At 39.5% G+C, this 18,979-nt stretch overlaps 2 protein-coding genes across 5 annotated transcripts in view; one reads left to right on the plus strand and one right to left on the minus strand.

The window, feature by feature from the left end:
- Positions 1–10,377, plus strand: part of LOC107225152 — an 89,304-nt gene extending 78,927 nt beyond the window's left edge. For all 4 annotated transcript variants that reach the window (XM_046742697.1, XM_046742700.1, XM_046742712.1 and 1 more), the window contains 7 exons: positions 4,610–4,814; positions 6,095–6,353; positions 6,874–6,991; positions 7,070–7,192; positions 7,371–7,525; positions 7,641–7,720; positions 7,826–10,377. In XM_046742697.1, coding sequence (XP_046598653.1) covers positions 4,610–4,814; positions 6,095–6,353; positions 6,874–6,991; positions 7,070–7,192; positions 7,371–7,525; positions 7,641–7,720; positions 7,826–7,994 — 1,109 coding nt within the window. In that variant the 3' untranslated portion in view covers positions 7,995–10,377. The remainder of the gene's footprint in view (positions 1–4,609; positions 4,815–6,094; positions 6,354–6,873; positions 6,992–7,069; positions 7,193–7,370; positions 7,526–7,640; positions 7,721–7,825) is intronic.
- Positions 10,378–10,700: 323 nt separating this feature from the next.
- LOC107225148 (A disintegrin and metalloproteinase with thrombospondin motifs 3-like) lies at positions 10,701–17,614 on the minus strand. The gene is made up of 14 exons (XM_046742720.1): positions 16,441–17,614; positions 16,227–16,351; positions 15,662–15,754; positions 15,335–15,570; positions 14,937–15,089; positions 14,762–14,875; positions 14,535–14,667; positions 14,285–14,454; positions 13,731–14,034; positions 13,205–13,337; positions 12,845–13,110; positions 12,489–12,754; positions 11,769–12,021; positions 10,701–11,516 (listed from the first exon to the last, which is right to left on the minus strand). The coding sequence occupies exons 1-14, from the start codon at positions 17,408–17,410 to the stop codon at positions 11,256–11,258; spliced, it is 3,477 nt and encodes a 1,158-aa protein (XP_046598676.1). The 5' UTR covers positions 17,411–17,614; the 3' UTR covers positions 10,701–11,255.
- Between the last annotated feature and the right edge of the window lie 1,365 nt (positions 17,615–18,979).

An 18,979-nucleotide genomic window follows, 5' to 3' on the forward strand; every position in this document is an offset into this window, starting at 1 on the left:
CTTGACGAATTTCAATTTTTGTTCACATCGAAAAGTGAAATCTGAATTTGACGTTTGGTTAAATTTGTAAAGATTTCGTCGAAAGAAATACGGCATTTATATCATCCGCATCTCTCATCCGGAGAGTCATGGTGACGTTAACAAGCGTCGTCCCTGCCAATTTCACTGTTACACGACGTTACGGTGACAGAAAAAAAAAAAAAAAAAATTAAAAAAGATTGCGGTAATTTTTCCACCGGGATATCCGTTTCTCTCTCTCTCTCTCTCTCTCTCTCTCTCTCTCTCTCTGCATGTACGTATATTCTTATCTCGAGCATTATACACGAGGTTGTACCGCGCACGATTTTCACGCGTTGCCAAATCCGTTCCATCCGGCTCCGCAACGCGTGCAACGTTTAAGCCTCGCCTAATTACACGTGGTAATACATATGTACTAAAAACGCGAAGATATCAATCTCGGAGCAAAGGGTGAAGGAAAATTTTCTATTCGCAAAGTTGCGAGAAAACCGGTTACTTTTTTTTTTATGTTAATTCGAACCATCGTTCTGTCGGAGATGTCAAACTGTGTCAGCAGAGGCGGAAAACAAGAAACGCGTTTCACGGCCTAAAATCGAATACTGCGACTGCAGCTTGGGTCGAATTCCCCAACTTTTACTCGGGCCACTTATCATTACTAGGTATATGGGATAAAGTTTTTGTAAAAGAATTAGATGTCGCGCTCCTCTTTTGAGAAAGCTAAGAACGACCATAAATAATCGAATATTTTTTTCTCGCAATCAGTTTTTGTTTTTTACTCCCGCGAACGACGCGATGCAATATCAATTTATGTGATTAGAATATCAATTACTATCATTGTCTTACTTACTAACTGCCTATATCGTTTAACAAGCGAAAAATAAATGAATATCTTTACGTGAAACTGGAAAAAATTTTTAATGAAACAATAAATTACCAAATACTTTTTTCGCTATTAAGACTACATACTGAAATTTACGAAATTTTGGTTTCACATTCACCGTTTTAAAAAAAAATACAAAATAATCGATTAACTTTTACCGATTGAATCAAATCGTGTTCGATTATTTTTTTCGACTCGATTAATCGATGCATCGATTATTTTAATCCTAGTGACCGTAGCTAAGAAAGCGATTTCAGCTCTTCAGGGGTTTCGATTTCGTGAAACGCGAAAATCAAGGGAATCTGAAACACCCTCTGTGATTTCGGAATCGCGGAACGTGTAAATTGCGGAATGGCGGTTGTTCGATCGACGATGAAGACGCGACACCGCGGTGTAAATGATCCGCGTACTCGCGCACAAATACGTCACCCGTGATCCGTGAAACTGGAACAACGGCCTCGTTCGGTTCGTTTCCCTCGCTTTCATTTACGCCGACTTCCACGCATGCGCCCGGCTTTAATTCGAATCAGGATTCACCCGCCGACATGTCACGTCCCTCCTCCTCCTCCACCTCCTCCTCCTCCTCCTCCTCCTCTTCCTCCCCCTCCTGTCCCTACGGGTCTCTATTTCTCGTATCAGTCGAATCTTCGCTCAGCTACGCGTGTATCATCATTCGACACAAGTTTTTCCACTTTATTCCGCTGTGGCGAGGAAAACCACCTTCGTCTCCGACTGGATTATAATTATACCTGCTACCTGTGAGCCGTTTCTTTTTTTGCTCTTACATTTTCGGTACGTCGTAATTAATTTTCAAACATATATTATAGACCTGTGTCTCGTGCTGATTCGACTCACGCGTACAATCGTTCCTAATGCGATAACCGCACGCAATCTAATTATTTTTTCCAACGCTACCTGCAGCTCTATAGAGGCTTAATACTATAAAAAGATTGAAATCTTAATTGAAACGTGACGAAAAATATCAGGCGTTCGATCTACGAGATATTTACGATTTTCGTCTATCAGTGTTTTCTTTTTTCCTCTCCCTTATTTTCTCACAATATTCATCGATTTTTCCTAAAGCGAATATTGACGATATTTTTTACTGATATTTGTTGATCGTAATTATTATATATATGTCACTGAAGGTTCGTTGTGAAATTCAGCTTCGCGTAATAAGCTGGGTAAGCTATTTAATTGACCCCAATTATGACCGGACTACAGAAGGAGATCTGGAACGTCAATTAAGGTTCATGAAAATCTATCTGTGTTTCTATTAATATACCAGCAAGAAAAATTGTTATACATTAGTTTTCTGTGTTATTAAGGGCAAGAAGAAAATTTTTTTTTTTTAAACTAAACAACGCTGACCCATAAAAACAGTAATTAAATTACCGAGACGAAAAAATTCTTAATATATTTAATCCGGTCTGAATTTAACAGCAGAGGGAAAAAATTTAAGATGAAAAGAGTAAACACAGAACCAGTATTTTGTTATGAACGGCAAAATAAGACGATTTCGACCGGTGGGAGATGCGTAATTTTATACCAAAGCTATACATATAATCACGATTCGTTGCGCAACAATCCGCGAATGACTCACATAATATGTTTATTTTCAATACTCAACCAGCTCGGTGAAGTGAATACCAGAAGGCCTATAAAAAGAAAAGTAAGAATTTGCAAGATATTTATATAAAATAAAATTACACTGAGAAAAATTTCATTTGTTACAGTAACTATAAAAATTGAGTGAAACAGGTATCGTTAAAAAACCTGTTTGAATATTGTTGGAATTACGAAAAACGAGGTACACGTTCGTAAGGTGCGAAGTGATTCGAATACGGAATATTTCCCACCTAGATACTAAATTAAAGAAAAAGATCGCGATGTAAAATTGCAGCGAACGCGAAGCCGTATAAGAATTCACGTCGAATGAATCGAATAAGTGCGAGCTGCACGGAATGTAGGACGAATCTCATTAATCGGTCACAGTTATGCGTTTTGTCGTTGTGGCGAATAACGCATTGATTCGATTGTATTTTCTGACAATTCTTCGCGGTGGAAAAATTCGGCATCGAGTTTCCATTCTGCTAATAGCCGATAAAAATTATTCGAATAAACATCTACTCGCCGAATTCATTCAATTTTTCATTTCAGTTACTTTTCTGTTTTTCTCAATAAATTTCATCCGAGTTTACATGTTGAATCTGTGTTGGTCAAAAGTTCGGAATCTGCGTGAACTGATTGAACACAAAATTGATAACAGACGCAAATACGCGTTAATTATAGATGGGAACTAATTGTTGTACGTCTGAAAATACTCATCCCGGCATATTTTGCATAGGCTATATGTATATGTTCACTGACTCGTTTTTTAAAAAGAAAAATTTCTAAATTGCTTATAAAACTTATCTTTCTTACAAAGTTGTTTCGCTTTCGACAAGCGGAAATTACTCACGTTAGATGGCTGTTTGTTTTTCATCATTTTTTTTTTTTTTTTGCTTTTAATTTCACTTTCAAATATCAGATTGCGCTTAGATCTAGATAGAGACAGAACGTTGCGCAACGATCTTGCGTGTATTTCGGGTTTAATTACGAGCGCAGTCAATTATCTTTCCCCCCGCTTATTGCTGTGTATTAATTATACATTCGTTCTCCTATAAGTTGGTTCGTTTTTCATTATCTTTTTCCCGAACATGCAGCGAAAAAAATCGAGTGAAAGCTATGTCGCAGATAAATATTGTAAATAATCCGTCGATCTAAGATTTCGGAGATCGCATTTTCACTCCGACGTGTCTGGAATAGTTACGCGTACGTGTAGAAATAAAATTACAAATTGCTTTTCGTTCAATCAATCATATCATACGTTATCAGCAAACTTTTGAATCATTGCCTTTGTGAACTTTATCCCCGTTGAATAAGTCGTGTCTTAAAATTCGATAAGAATTATCAGATCACCCACGTGGCTTTGTGTAATAATTTTATAGATAACAATCCGACTGGTCGTAACGGAATCGAATCTCACGAAAAAAAAACTCATCTAAAAACTGTGCGCGGAAAGATTAAACCGTTTCCAGTCCAACAACATCGCACAAAGTAAATGTGTTATTGTTTTTTTTTTTTTTATTCATTTATTTTCTTTTTGTTTTAATAACGAACAATCGACCAACGTCTCGTCAAGGTTTCCCACCGCTAATCACCCCGGATGCGAATGAACTCGAGTACAAATTTCCTGTTTTCACGTTAAAGTATGCCACTCAACCATGTATACACGTGTATATTATACCTATACATGATATTCGGTACGCTGTCTATTCGACTGAATGAATTTTAACAACACGCAATCTGTCCCGGACTATCGCTCGCGTGCTTATGTCTAACTAGCTAATGCTGTAATTAATCGAAGGCAACGATAAAGGAAATAATAATAACAATAATGATTACACACAAACATACCTAATTGTATATTGACATATTATCTAATCGACAGAGCGAAGATCCTAATAATATATGTCACACCGATACGTCAATAAACTGGGCTTACGAACTTTGCTAATCAGAGGCTTTGTTTGTTTTTTCTTTTATATCTATTTTATTAAAAAAAAAAAAAAAACATTTTACTAATTTTCTCGTCACTTACACCGCGAGGCAATAATTTCGTGGCAATTCGACTAATTAATTGACGTTTGATTTTGATTCTTTCTACAGAGTCGCCGAGGCGATATGTGGAGGGTGAGGTGACCATCCATTATCGTTCCCCGGTTCGCACTGAGGCCAAAGAAGTTCTTAGCGAGGCGGAATTGGCGCGAAGAAGCGCCGAAAACATGCGCCGGGTTTATCAGGAGGAACGTCGACGGAAATATCTCCAGGAATTGCATGACATCGACTCGCGTCGTCACACCGACAATTTCACGTAAGATGTTTGGGAATTGAATATCGATGATTCGTAATGTGCCAACGGTGTTGAAAGTCACGAGAAAATCAACATCTTCTTCGAAAGTTCATTTCTATACCTCTATAGTTGCCGAAAAGATGTGAAAACCAGAAGTTCCTTCTCTAGGTACCTAAAACACTCGTGGCTTGAGTAGGTCAAAGCAACTAATCCTCCTCAAATGTCAGTCGTTTCATAATGTCAACGATCGATGCGATTTAGCGCAGGGTGAGATGTGAAATATCAGGTCATTATTTTACACAATTATCTACCAATCACAGTTTTTCTAGTAAATTTGTTAATTTTTTTTTTTTCTCCTATCGTTGCTTCTCATTTCATTTGGAGAAAATTAAAAGTTTGAATAAATTGTTCTGTCTGATGTATCGCGTGAACGTTTTGGCATTTTTTTTTCTAAACTTGATATCACGTTTGTTTTGTCGTTTTTTTTTCTCGCCAGTTTTGTTTTTTTATTTATAATACCGATGTGCAACGGTACACGTGCACTTCTGTGACCCGACAAAAGTCCGAACTAGGTAGATGCGATTCTCGTGTCACGCAACCTGAGCACCATACATTAATTCAACAGTGACGATGGCACAAAAGCTGGAAATAGACAATAGCGCTGGTTACTTGAGCTATCCAACCTAAAACCGACATCATTCAGTGGCCAGAATAAATTGTTGACTGATATGTGCAGGAAATAGTAAATCGTCATTGTTGCGTTGGATTCAAATCTGGGGGCAGGGCACAGCGCAGTTTACTCAACGGGTGGGTGTAAAAAATCAAAACAGTGAAAATCGGAATGACCAGGATTCCGAGCGTAAAAATATCGACAATCCAAAACAAAGAAAGATCAAAGTGGTGAAATTTCACCAAGCCGGAAGTTCGCAGAGCTGAAAGTCCTCGATCATTCGGAATTTCGGTGTCTCAGATTTTAAAATTTTCTCATTTTCGCACTTTCCGAACTTTAACTTGTCGGAGTTACGCCCCTTCGGCATTTTCCCTTACGGATTTGATGTTTCGTCAAAGTTTAACTTCTCGACTTTAAGTTTTGTCACTAAAAAATTCGAAATATCAACCCCATCCCAAATCTCCCAACTATTTTAATCACAAACGCGTGTTTGAAGATTTCCCATAAATGATGCAGACAAGTAAATTTGAATTTTGATACGCAGAATTAAGGAAACAGTAGAAAAATAATATTTGACTTCATTTTGACGAAAGGTGTTTATTACATATTTACTTCGTTAATCCTTTTACAGGCCCTCCCAAAAGTCACCGATCCCGTTGAACCGATACGATGATTTCGTCGACGATCTCAGCCACAGAAGCCGTTCGCAAGAACAAACGCCAGAGCCGCGTCTCGTTGCAAAGGCGCTTTATAATTTCGTCGGGCAATCGTCGCGGGAGTTGACTTTCCGTCGTGGTGACATTATTTTCGTGCGTCGTCAGGTCGACAAGAATTGGTACGAGGGTGAGCACAACGCCATGATCGGACTATTTCCGTTCAACTACGTCGAGGTGAGGAATTAAAAGTCGCTTCGTCGCGAGACATTTCCAAAGTGTCTGCGGCCAGAAATTAAGAGAAAAACTCTTTTCTCTTCGCTGCATAATTACTATTTTTTTAACGACACTTTCAGTCGCCTCTGATTCTCTCCTCCAATTATTGCTGCTATACAGTCTTAATTTATTATCAATTTTTACCGTAACCGAAAAATGAGGATGACATTGCATAAAACTTGTAACCAAAAGATCTAGCATCGGTCACTATCTTTTATGATTATGATCACTCGTATGATTTTTTGTAACTATCGCGATAATTCAATGTCGGCGCAACGATGAACTTATTCTACTGAATAAAATTTGTAAACTAAACAAACCAGGTAATAACCAAAAAATTCAAAGTTACCTATATTACTAGAATTTTTTGATAGTTGTAAAAAATGAAATAGACAAAAGAATAGAGTAAAATATACTCTCAGATCTTTCTCTTTGCTTGTAATCAAAATGAAAGATGGCAAAATTTAACGACTCGCTGCAGATTCTTCCATACGATGGAATAAGGACGACCACAACACCGAAGAAACCGTACGAAGGACAGGCCAGAGCTAAATTCAACTTTGTTGCACAAACAACGCACGAATTGTCGTTACTAAAAGGTAACATCGTTGTTAAATCGTACGATATTTTACAACAATACCACGATATGTGACAACGTCGGAAAAAACGTTTTTTAGGCGATTTGGTGGTTCTGACGCGAAGAGTGGACGAGAATTGGTACGAGGGTCGCATAGGGAATAGAAAAGGAATATTCCCAATTTCCTATGTGGAAGTTCTCGTCGAGCCAGGAATAAGATCAGGTAATTTACATAAATCAGTGATCGCTACCGTTTGCAGCAAATCGAAAAATAAGATTTCAATTTTACTCACTGTTGAACAGTTCCGCAGGCTGATCGATAACCGTTTTCCAAAAAAAAAACGTCGAATTCACGCCGCTAATTTTATATGGCAATAACCGCGCAATCTTTCACTCCGCAGAAACGCCAGCTCAGAATAAACCAGTCGCCGCACCGGCTGCGCACAGTCTATTATCAAATGGTTCGGCTGGAGGAAAACTCAGCATGGGTCCTCACCATTACACCCCGTCTATGCCAACGAATACGAACGCGTCACAGTCCCATTACAACTCGTTGGTAAAGTGTCTCTGATTTAAATCTAAGATATTAGAATAAAAAAAAAAAAAAATTGATATACCCGTAAATGAGCTTTTCGGCCCGTCTTTAAACCGCAAAATATCCTTGTTTTCAGCCACGCGTGGGGGGATCGAAGTTGCACGTGGCGCCGGTCAACGAAACTCTTCATATTGACACCCATTCGGAACCCCTTCGGTGAGTAAGGGTTAAAAGTCGTTGGAAAATTGGTAGTAAAAAATGCGAAGAAAAACAAAAGATACTTGGTTAATTTTCAACCGGCACCCTTTTCCCTTCTTACAGATATCGGGCTCTGTACAATTACAGGCCGCAAAACGACGACGAATTAGAGTTAAAGGAGGGAGACACGGTTTACGTTATGGAGAAATGTGACGACGGTTGGTTTGTTGGATCGAGTCAAAGAACTGGATGCTTCGGTACCTTTCCCGGAAACTATGTAGAGCGGTTGTGAAAACCGAAGTCAACGTTATCGCGAAATGAAAAATAAAGAGTCGTACGTCTGTAAATCAGATTTGATCAATGAATAAAACACAATTGCGACGTTTACTGCAGACGAAAAAGAAGAAAAATTCGTGGCAAGATTAGATCCGTGCCAGTTATAATGTATAATTTATGAAAATCAAACGCCTGTTGCAATCTATATTTCGGTATTTATTCTTCTTCAATTCTTTTCTTCTATGAAATAAAAATCGCGTGCGCTTGAGAGAAAAAATATCATAAGAGAAAAATACAAATATACACATACACATGTATAGATATAATGGAATTAATATAAGAAATCTATATACATATACATTATATTAAATCTTGACGATGATTAGTCTTCCCCAAAATCGTTCACGTATTCGCGTATAAATATATCTATATATATATTATAGTAACACTATAATGTATATAACAATCATTGCATATTATATAAGTGTAATATATACATATGAATATAATATTATACATACTAGCGAATACATACGAATACTCGATAATCGTGTAATATCACAAGACGATAGAAAACCATCGTGATTATTATACACGTTTGCAGAATTATAATAATGGGTATAACGTCACAAATAGAATTTGCATCTACCAAAAATAACGTATTCTTAAGCAAATATCCAAGTGTAAGCTATAATTTAACGTGTAAGTAGTGTATATGATAACGATAGTAATTTATTAATATACTAAATACATAATTATAACAGAGATCGAGGTGTTGAATCACTATGTTAAAAGAATTATTTCCGTTGAACAAAAAGAAATCTATTGAGAAAAAAGAAAAAATCAAATATTTATACGTTATATATAAGCTATGTCTACTGTCGGAATAATGAATTAAACAGTTATGTCGACGAAGCGTCGTTCAATATTTTGAAGAACATAAATGCGTAACCCCATCACGATAAATTTTGTTATTCCCAAGTGTTATATATATATATATATATATATATATATATATATATATTACACTTATTAAAGCGATAGCCAGGAATCTGTAACGACGGCGTAACTATTAAAAAAAATTTATTAACGATGTAATGATAATCACGTACGACTCCGTTGAACCAGTTCACGCGTAACAAACACGTATGTTATAGGACATCATGCCTATGAGCTTTCGAAGAGTCGCTGATAAGATAGATTAAACTATACACGTTCGTAGCACTCGTTAATCAAACCGCTGAGAGTATATTATATTACAAATATACACGTATATACAGATTTTCCATCGAAATAAATTAGCCTATTTTGAAATGAAATATGCACCGATGAATATACTTATTGTAAAGTTGTTTTATCGAAGAGAGAAGATAATTTATACGTAATATAAGCGTAAACGTAATTCCTTTACACCTACCTGATTATTAAAAATTTAATCACAACAATCGTTCGGGTGAAATAAAATTTTGCAGATGAATTAAAAATTCGTAGGTTTACCGACACGCGTAGATTTATGATAGCATATAAAAAAAAAAAAAAAACTCAAGACTAAAAAATAAGGAAATAAGATTAACAAAACTTTGTCAATAAATTCGTTCGATTCGACGACATTTTGTCACGGTTTTTATGCTGACGGTATCCGGATCGTTCAATGAAACTGTTTCCGGAAATGCTTGAGAAAATGAATAATATATGCGAATAAATAACGAATATATATAGCAGAATAACTTGAGTTGAAATTTTTCTAATTTGTACGTTGAAATTAAAGCCTGTCTTCGTTACTTGAATATAGATAGTTTAGGGTAAATGTTGTATATCACGATATGATTGAAAATTTACCTTTCGAAAATACATATTTTTGTAAAAATTATTTATATCTAATGAGTATAATATGTATACTATATATACATATATAGTATATAGTATATACTTAACAACTGCATGATGTAGGACAGAAGAAAAGAAATAAGAAGAAAAAAAAAACCAATAATGATATAGATTTTTAGGCGCGGATTTATATTAGTAGTAATATATCCGTACAATAGCGATAAGATGAATGAAAAATGTGACCTTTCAAAATATGTAGAACGAACAATAACAAGTTTCCCACGTTTAACGTCGTTTAAAAAAACACACCCACACAATGTTATATTGTAAAAAAAAAAAGGAAAGAAAATCACATGACCTTAAATTACGAATTATTACAATAATAATATAGTCATAAAAAATATACGGACAGTGTAATATAGGTATGATAGAAACACGAACGCAGTTGAAAATTATTCTCATTCTTACACGTATAAACATTTATATATGATGTATGAATATATATATGTAGAAGTTGTAGGTGAAAAAAAAAGATTAAAAAAAAAAAAAAAATACGACCCAGTTCAAAATAAGACAATACTATGAAGATAACGAAAAACGTAATATAAATAAAAAGGAGATACATGTTTACAACGTTGTTGAGAAATATTTGCATCTAAGTGCATATTTCATCACGATCTCTGCATCTGACGGCTATAATAAAGTACCAACTTACATTTATACGGTAAATCTTGTACAAATTTTCGTGACGAAATTGCTTATAGTCGGTAGATTAAATATCGTACTGGCTTAAAAGCGGAATATATAAATAAATTCGAAACATATCGAAGTTAAAAGAAAATATAAATCACATCCAGTCGCGTCGTCACGTGAGTTTCAATTTTTTAACCAGAGGAGTAGGAAAAATCAATTTATTAACGTGATCGCATTGTGTGTTAATCATGAGATAGCAGGAAACAAAACACCTCTGTTTCAGAAAGTAATCAAATTTGAATTTGAACACGCTTACATATGCAATAATACTTCACCTTGTATTGTTTACAAATTCACCGTCTCCGCTACTCGGCTCTTGGCATGTTTAATAATAATTTATATAATATTGTTTTATTCAATAATATTATCAATTGTATTGTTATTAATTACCGCTATAATGACATCTGAAAATAATATGCGCTGTACACTTGACATAAAAATAAAATCCTAGTCTATACAGTTGATATCAGGTATTAATTTTACAGTGAAACAAATAGCTGGCATTCGTTTGATAGTCAAGCTAATAGCTAAGTTATAAGAAGAATGGAAAAAAAAAAGAAAAAACTCATCGCTCACACTGGAAGCAACAAATTTAAGCAATCTCAAATCCGATCAAAGATGTATTTGTAAAATGTACAAAGTTTAACATCGTATTGTCGAATCGAATAATTGTTGCCCGCAGTGCCGTAACCTTCAATCACGTCTGCTGACAGCTTAGGCAGCATCTCCGTTTGAAGTCCGGGACCTCGCAATAGCGACGAAGAACCGAAAGTGAGCAGTGCTCGCTACTGTCACTTTTGCAAGACTCCAAACAAATCGGATTCCGCTTGTCGAGCGTTTTACACGGTCGAAATTCGTACGGTGCTACGATTCCGCAATCGAACAAAGAATCCGTCGGCTCATCTGGTCCGCATCGAGCTAAACGAGTCTGTATGCCACGGCCACAGCTCTGAGAACACTGGAAAGTGAAAAGAACGTAAAAACAAGATCGAAGAATACAAGAAGAATAAGAAAAAAAAATTGAACAGCATCGATTACCCGCAGTTAAGTAAATAAATTAATATCACTGTGAGACAAATTTTGGTGTGAAGTTACCATTAGAGCGCTATTTAATGATGAATTTCTGAATAAATGAGCGCAAAATGTTCCGTTCTATGGTAGGTCATAACACCGTTGGATCTAATTTCCTGCTTATGCTTTGACGACTTACAGGTGACCAATCGGCGCTGAAAAGCCAGCGACCCTGACACGGAACTCTGTTGCATTCCCTCTCCGCCTGGGGTGGTGGTCCACATCGATCCGGAGGTAACATATCCCTGTAAATAATTGCCGCCGTGTCGTTCGAGACTTTAGTCACGTCCACGGACACATGGACGCAGTAGAGTTGCCTGTGTTGGATGCCGGTCAAACCGCACGTCGCTGTACACTCTTCCCATTCACCGGAAATCCATTTGAACTCGCAGCTGAAATGTTGAAAACATTTTCAACGTTGATATCGTTGAATGAAGCGGAACGGTTTTCGTATCAAAAGAAGTCAGACTAGGCACCATTTACTCAAGTTACTTTTGTGCTTTTGGAAATACCGAGTCAGGAACCATCGACACCCTTTCTTCAATGTTTCTTTGTTATAAACTACAACTCGGGAATGAAATGTACCAAGATTCAATCCATATTTTAATTTCTCTCCCGACTTTGCATAACAGAGTTCATTCGTGAGTTGTGGACTGTTCAAACTTTTTAGAACTTAATTCGAATTCTAAGTCAGCGATTGTAGAAGAAAAAGAGAACTTGGACGCACCGATGCATGAACGTTAGAAGAAACGAGAACACCGGGTAACTGAACAGTCATCCTTGTCTCAGGAAAATGTTGAAACGTTGATTAATGAACGATGTTCACTCCAGTTATACCGATTGATGAAAAGCAAATCACCTGAGAAGGTTGCACCTTTCGCTTTCGAGCGAGGGTTTGACGGTCAAGGAACACTTCCTCCTGGGGACAATTTTCCCTGTGACATCATCCCTGCAGGCGATAGTCTTATGGCGAGTGCCGCCCCCGCAGCTCGCCGAGCACGGACCCCATCCTCCAGGAAGCCAAGAGTATCCGACGGTGGCGTTCTGCTCGTGGCGATTGACGAAGTACTGAGAAGAGATGAAAAGTGAGAGGCCAAGGCGAAGGAGATCGTCGGGAACGCCGAGCTGAAAGCGTACCCTTGAGGTGAGTTTCGGGGGCGAAAGAAAGCGCGAAATTCGGATATGACAAGACGAGATTTGTCTGACAAGACCTACGGATATAACGATCTCGGTGAAAACTGGGCCTCGTGACCATATCGTGTAAGTGTCGCCGAGCTTTTGGGGGTGGAAAGCTGCGCCCTCTACCACGAGGACGTCGGCCCGTCCCGAGGTGTCAAAGGTCCCGATGTCGTTGCGCCGTCGACGTCTGTCGCGTATCGTTATCACGACGTCGATGAGCTGCCCGACAGCAAGACGAGGGAGAGTCAGCTCGACCCTGACGTTGTATGCTGACCGAGGAATTACCGCAAGCCGAGTCATCCCTGGGGAGATTATTGGGGTGTGGGGTGTAATCGTGCCGAAGTGCATGTATGCTCGTGGCAGTTATTAACGGATTATCGGATATGGGCTTTAAACCTCTTCGCAGCTTGCGCTGATAGCCGCTGGTCACGTTGATGCAGTTCTCGTTCCGGCCCCCGCATTCGCCACAATTATCGATCAGTGCGGTCGAGTTCATCACGTTGTCGCATCCCATTTTGCTGCAATTTCCCTGGACAAATGATAACGACACTTTTTTTAAAATCATTCAGCCAGTGACAAGGAAGGTATCCCAGGACGATTTCTCCGATTTAATTTCTTTTGTACCGTGTGAGAGTAGACTAAATGTCAATTTTTACGAACCAAAATCAATCACCTCGGGCCTATTTAACGAATCAACTTCACTATTTAGTAGTCTACGTCTTTAGCCAAAGACTTGGGCAATTACGATGCTGACATTCGTTCGGGCACAGGAAGTATCAACATCTCGTTGAAATTCTTTAATTGTTTCTACGAACTTTCCTGCTGTAATTGGCTTATCACAATTCCCCGGGGTTTTTTCTTCGTTCGCGTATTCTCATTTCGTTTTTAAAAGTTACTTTACGCGCACTTTGATTACGTTTACCTGGACGCAAATATCTGAGCTTCCGTAGGTGCAGGGTGTTCCGTCGACAAGATTTTCACCGCTGAAATAGATCTCCCCGGTCTGCCGACTTCGACATACTAATTGGCACTTGAGGTGATCCTCTTCGGGTTCGTAGGGTAGCCAGGTTGAATTGTACATCAGCGAGCGCACCGGAAATCCCATAAGTATACCAAGTCGAGCACACTGTTGGGCTCTGAGGTCAATCCGCTCTGAACACTGGATAATTTCACAGATTTTGAACTCCTCGCTGTCCCCCTCGCAGTCCGCACCGCCGTAGGCAGGACTGCGAATTAAAAAATTTAAAAAAGCTCTGAGTCTGAGACTGACAGAATTATGCTTGCAGGGTGAAAAACTCGCTTTTACCAAAAACTGGATTTGACTGTGACGGAAAACAGAATGCACGGTTCAAAGGGCGTTCACAAACCGGTCAGTCGGGTAGTTCAATCAAGCTGTGCAAGCTACAGAATCTTTTTTTCTCTCTCTTAATTTAAAAAGAAACACAAGGGCTAAACATCCCCTTCAACTGGACCCACGTTGGATCGCTACATTTCCTCGAACGAAACTGAACGCCGACACCGCAGGACCTCGAACACTTCCCCCAGGGACCCCAGCCGCTCCAGCCGCCGTCTCTGACGTTGTGGATAACTGGACCGAGGCCAAAACGTCGTCGATCAACGAGTTCGCAGTAGCCGTTGATGCACCACTAAAGGAAGAAGGATGAGACCTTGGGAAAGTTAGCGTTGAACGATTTCACTTTTACTGTAGTGTCGACCCAACCCTCACCTTGTCTTCACCGCACTCGGTTCCTTCGAGAGGGGGACCCTTTTTCGTCTTGCAAATTTGGGAAGTGTTACCGTAACCGCACCAGAGATGCGAACACGGCTCGGGCAGGTCGAAGGACCTGCAAAGACTGTATCTGGAAAAAAAATTAAGGAAAAGGTGAAGTGTTTGATAGTGATTGATCGCTGGTTGTTGTTGCGGGAGTTTTTTCTTTTTTTTTTTTTTTTTACCCGTCTCCAAACTCCATTCTGCATTGCTCGTCCATTGTAAACGTCGTCTGAATGGTGGCTCTGAGGAGAGTAGCGTTGTGGTCGTCGGGCTGGTTCAGCAGGCACTCCCATTGCCTACAACGTTTTTCAAACATGACCACCTTGTGTTTCATATCAACTTTAAAAGGTTTCTCACTTGACTCTGTGATGGAATTCCTTCTTCGAACAAGTTGACCAGTGAAATCTGTGGAAGGTAGCCGCAACCATGGGCGCCATGACGCTTCCGATCGAGGCCTCATCTCCGCAAGAATTTCCTACAGCCTGGTCTCCGTCGTGAGTTAAGCCCAGCCTGTGAGAAATGAATCGACATGCGGTTACAATGTAAATGCGTGGGTGTTAAACGTCATGATTGATTTATAACTCTCGTCGAATCAAACCGTTCAACTTGGGACAAGAGTCGTCGTAATATGGGCCTGTAATGACTGCCGTAATTGCACAGGTGGGTGCTGTTTATATACAAAATATGACTTTGAGGAGGCAGTCGTTACCAGGCTGATTGTTACTAGTATCATTGTTCCGAAGTAAAGTACTTACACGTGCGCTAGCTCGTGAGCAATTATGAACGCGCTGGTCAAACCTTCGTCACGATTCAACGCGCAAGATCTCGCAGGATCACACACACCGGAAACAGGCGCGTAGCCGGATGGACCGCCAAGATCGAGACGTGTCAGCCAAACCGCGACGTCGTGACTCTTCTTTGAGGATAATAAAAATTTCCTATTCCAACGATTCACGTTCTCCAAGGACCTTCGAGCGTTTCCTCGACGAACCTGTAATACGAACCAAACGGGATACCAACTGACGAGATGGAATAGTAACTCGATTAAGGAAAAACATCTAACGACTACAAAATATACTCACCATACCGTCTTTCTTATCAGCGTACAAAACCATGCGGACTATCACCAGCTTCATGTTTGATTCCAACGATGGATCTCTATAAATCGCGCTCACCTGAACACACAAAGAGTGAGATACTGGAAGGAAAATTAGCGTACGAGCTTCCATTAAGGAGGATGTCGTTTTATCACCGACTATTCGATGTCTAAACATAAGCTTCTACGTTCGAAACATTTATTTCGTCACACACGAGTTAAATTATAAGTGCTCAGGGTAGTGACCGCGAAATATTTTGTGACCGCGGTTTTTACGCCCATGTTGAACAATTTTAAAGGCGGTTTAATTATCAAGCGAGCTCGTGGCGATCCAGTAAAGTAAGACCAAATATTATAGTTAGCTTAACTTTGCTCATTACTTAGCGACTCTATTCAGAATATCGCATAGAATATAATGCGGCATGTCGCACATCACCGCAAAAACATTCGTTCGTTATAAAGTGGATTGTTTTCATGTACATTAAAGTCTCTATAAGAAATATCAATCTACAGATATTTCATTTACTCAATGGCGTGGGACAAATACGTACGATATTGAAGACAGCCAAAATGTATTGTTGAACCCTTGAGCCATGGAATTCGACCACCGAATAATCCGCAGCAATGCCAATCTCTAGCCATCGCGAACGCGGTTCCCCAGTTATCGGTTTTCTTTCTAAGAGAGATAGAAACGGATGCTTGTGAATAGAAAATATTCGGAAATTGAACACAATGATAACTTGGCGGTGTTACGAAGATACTCACTAGGCAATTTATTCCGCTCCCAGGCCCGGTCGTAGAAGTATTCAACATATTCCGAGTCCTTCTCGACAGGGAGTTGGAAGTTTTCATCATCCCGTTCTTGAGCGGCCCGCAGCCTCGGTTCAAGGTCGATAACATCCCCGGTCAGATTATGGAACTCCTGGGTATTGCAGACCATCAAATTTCGTTTGACTCGTTCCTTGACGCCGGAGGGGTAAGAGGATGAGGAGTTTCTCGGCTGAGGGAGCTCCGTGTTTGAATTTATGTAAAATTTTTCGTCCCTCCCGTGCCTTGAATCGGGTCCGGACCACACCGCCTCTGAGAGCCTCGAGGCGGCGAGGAAAATGTCATTTGCACTGGATGTATTGAAATTTTTCGGCCGAAGATAGTCGTCGCGAGGCAGATGCTCGAGGCCATTGTTTAGTGGCTCGATATTTTCGGTGGAATTGAAGGGATGCGTCTTCGCCGAATCCATATTCAAAGTCTTCCTTGACTCGTAAATAATATGACGTCCGTCTGACAGCGGTTGGAGGAAAAACGTCCCGCCAGTCACGTTGACGATGCCGTAAATCCAGGGACCATTGCAGACGGTTATCGCAACCAGGGACTCCGGCTGGTCCATAACAAACCCACGACGGACCTGGCAGGATAACGGATCCTCGTCGACGGCGTCTCGTCGCCCTTGAAACTTCCCGCGGGGAAGGATTCGCCGTGCCACAAAACTGGGTGAGATGATCAGGAGCTCGTTTAACGACGTCTCCAGAGTCCAATCGTCGAGGGAAATTCTCAACGACTTTGCCTCTACACTCGACCTTTTTACCCGCGGTCCCTCCGGCGATTCAATTATTGGATAAACGATTTTATACGACTGGATGTGGTCGATGGATGTTAAAAAATCGTCGAGATTTTGCGATTTTAAACTGTCAAACGACCAGAAGATGAAAATAATGTGGATGTAATTTACGTGCCCCATTTGCGAACTTGGAAGTAATTACAGTCTTACCGATTATTCGAACGACTTTGCTAGAACGATTTGCGAACGATCAAACTTTTTTGGTATGATCCAACCGACACGTTATGTGCCGTTGAAGTTAAGCCGTATTTTCAATTCACTGTTAATTACACAAAGCTACACTTCCTCCGTTCGCGTTCACGCTGCAACTGGCTACCACATGGAGGTCTACAAGTATACTTAAAATACTTTGATGGTAGCGTTTACTTACGGACGGACGGAGCCGAGCATGTACTACATCAAACACACATACTCTCGAGCAGGCGGGAGTTTCTAATAATGGACGCTTTATGAGAGGACAAGTCTACGACAGAGCAAACAGTGTTCACGGTGACGAGAAGCAGTGAGAAGAAAGATTGATACGCCGATCAGAGAAGATTCCATTAGCATAGTTCGCATCAAGGCATAATGTACTGGAAATTTTTAACCGCTTGATTCAAGTGGCTCGATATTTTCTGCAACGGAATACCTACAACACTTTGTACCAAAATGTTGGAAGTGGATTCGAAGACATCGGAGGGACAGGTTCATGATTATTAACGAAATCTGTACAGTGAAAGTAATTTGCTCAAAGCGAACTTTATTTTGTCAACTACGAAAACATTAAGACGTAACTCAAGCTGTTTCTAAAACACGTGACAAAGCTATAATTCATTAGATCCACTACAATTTCAAACCGGTATCAGACCGAAGTTAAATTGTTGCGATATCTTATGATCAGAACCTCTATTACAAAAAGATGGGATAGCCATCTAATGCATAAGATAATAATAATAATACGTCTGGGAGGTCAGTCGTATGGGATATTTTGTGGAAACATTAGAGACCGGTGAAAATCCTTGGGTGTATCTTTGATCTTTTCGACTGTCAAGAGTTTAAATACGCCGATTTCCGAACCACTAACCATCGACGTACATCGATTTCAACCCCCACTGCGGGTTTATGAGCCAATAGTTTCCTGGGGTAACCGCGATGGTAACTCTTTGCACTTTACGTGCTCTAATTTGAGGTTGCAATTTTTTACAACCACTATTAAAAATAAGTCCAGCGTTAACTGAGGAACAAAGTAACAGCCTCCATTACCAGCAATAGATAGGATCATTCTTCTTTCCCTTCGACTTCCAAGTATCGAGTGACACGAAAACACAAAGTATGAACGGAAAGTTATTAGGAATTTTTACATCGTTCAATATTGTAGTGAATCATTGTTCAGGAATAATCATATCCTGTAAAACGCTTAAAGAAAAGTAATTCAATTTTATTTCCATCGATGTTTTAGGTATTGAGTAACACAGGAACAATGACACACGGAAACGAGAGGAAGTTCCAAGACGCAAGCATAATTTACCAAAATTTGCAGTGGATCCCGTAGAAACACCAGATACCAGACATCGCATAATTTAAAAAAGTGAATAAGAGGTTTGTGTAATAATCTTGACTTACTCTGTTTCTAGACTGTTCAATATTCTAATTTGTTACGTTCACTATGAACCCGAATGCAGTGTGAAGAGATTTAATTTTTACCGTACC

This window comes from Neodiprion lecontei, chromosome 1, assembly GCF_021901455.1.
Source record: "Neodiprion lecontei isolate iyNeoLeco1 chromosome 1, iyNeoLeco1.1, whole genome shotgun sequence".
In the NCBI taxonomy this organism is placed as follows: domain Eukaryota; kingdom Metazoa; phylum Arthropoda; class Insecta; order Hymenoptera; family Diprionidae; genus Neodiprion; species Neodiprion lecontei.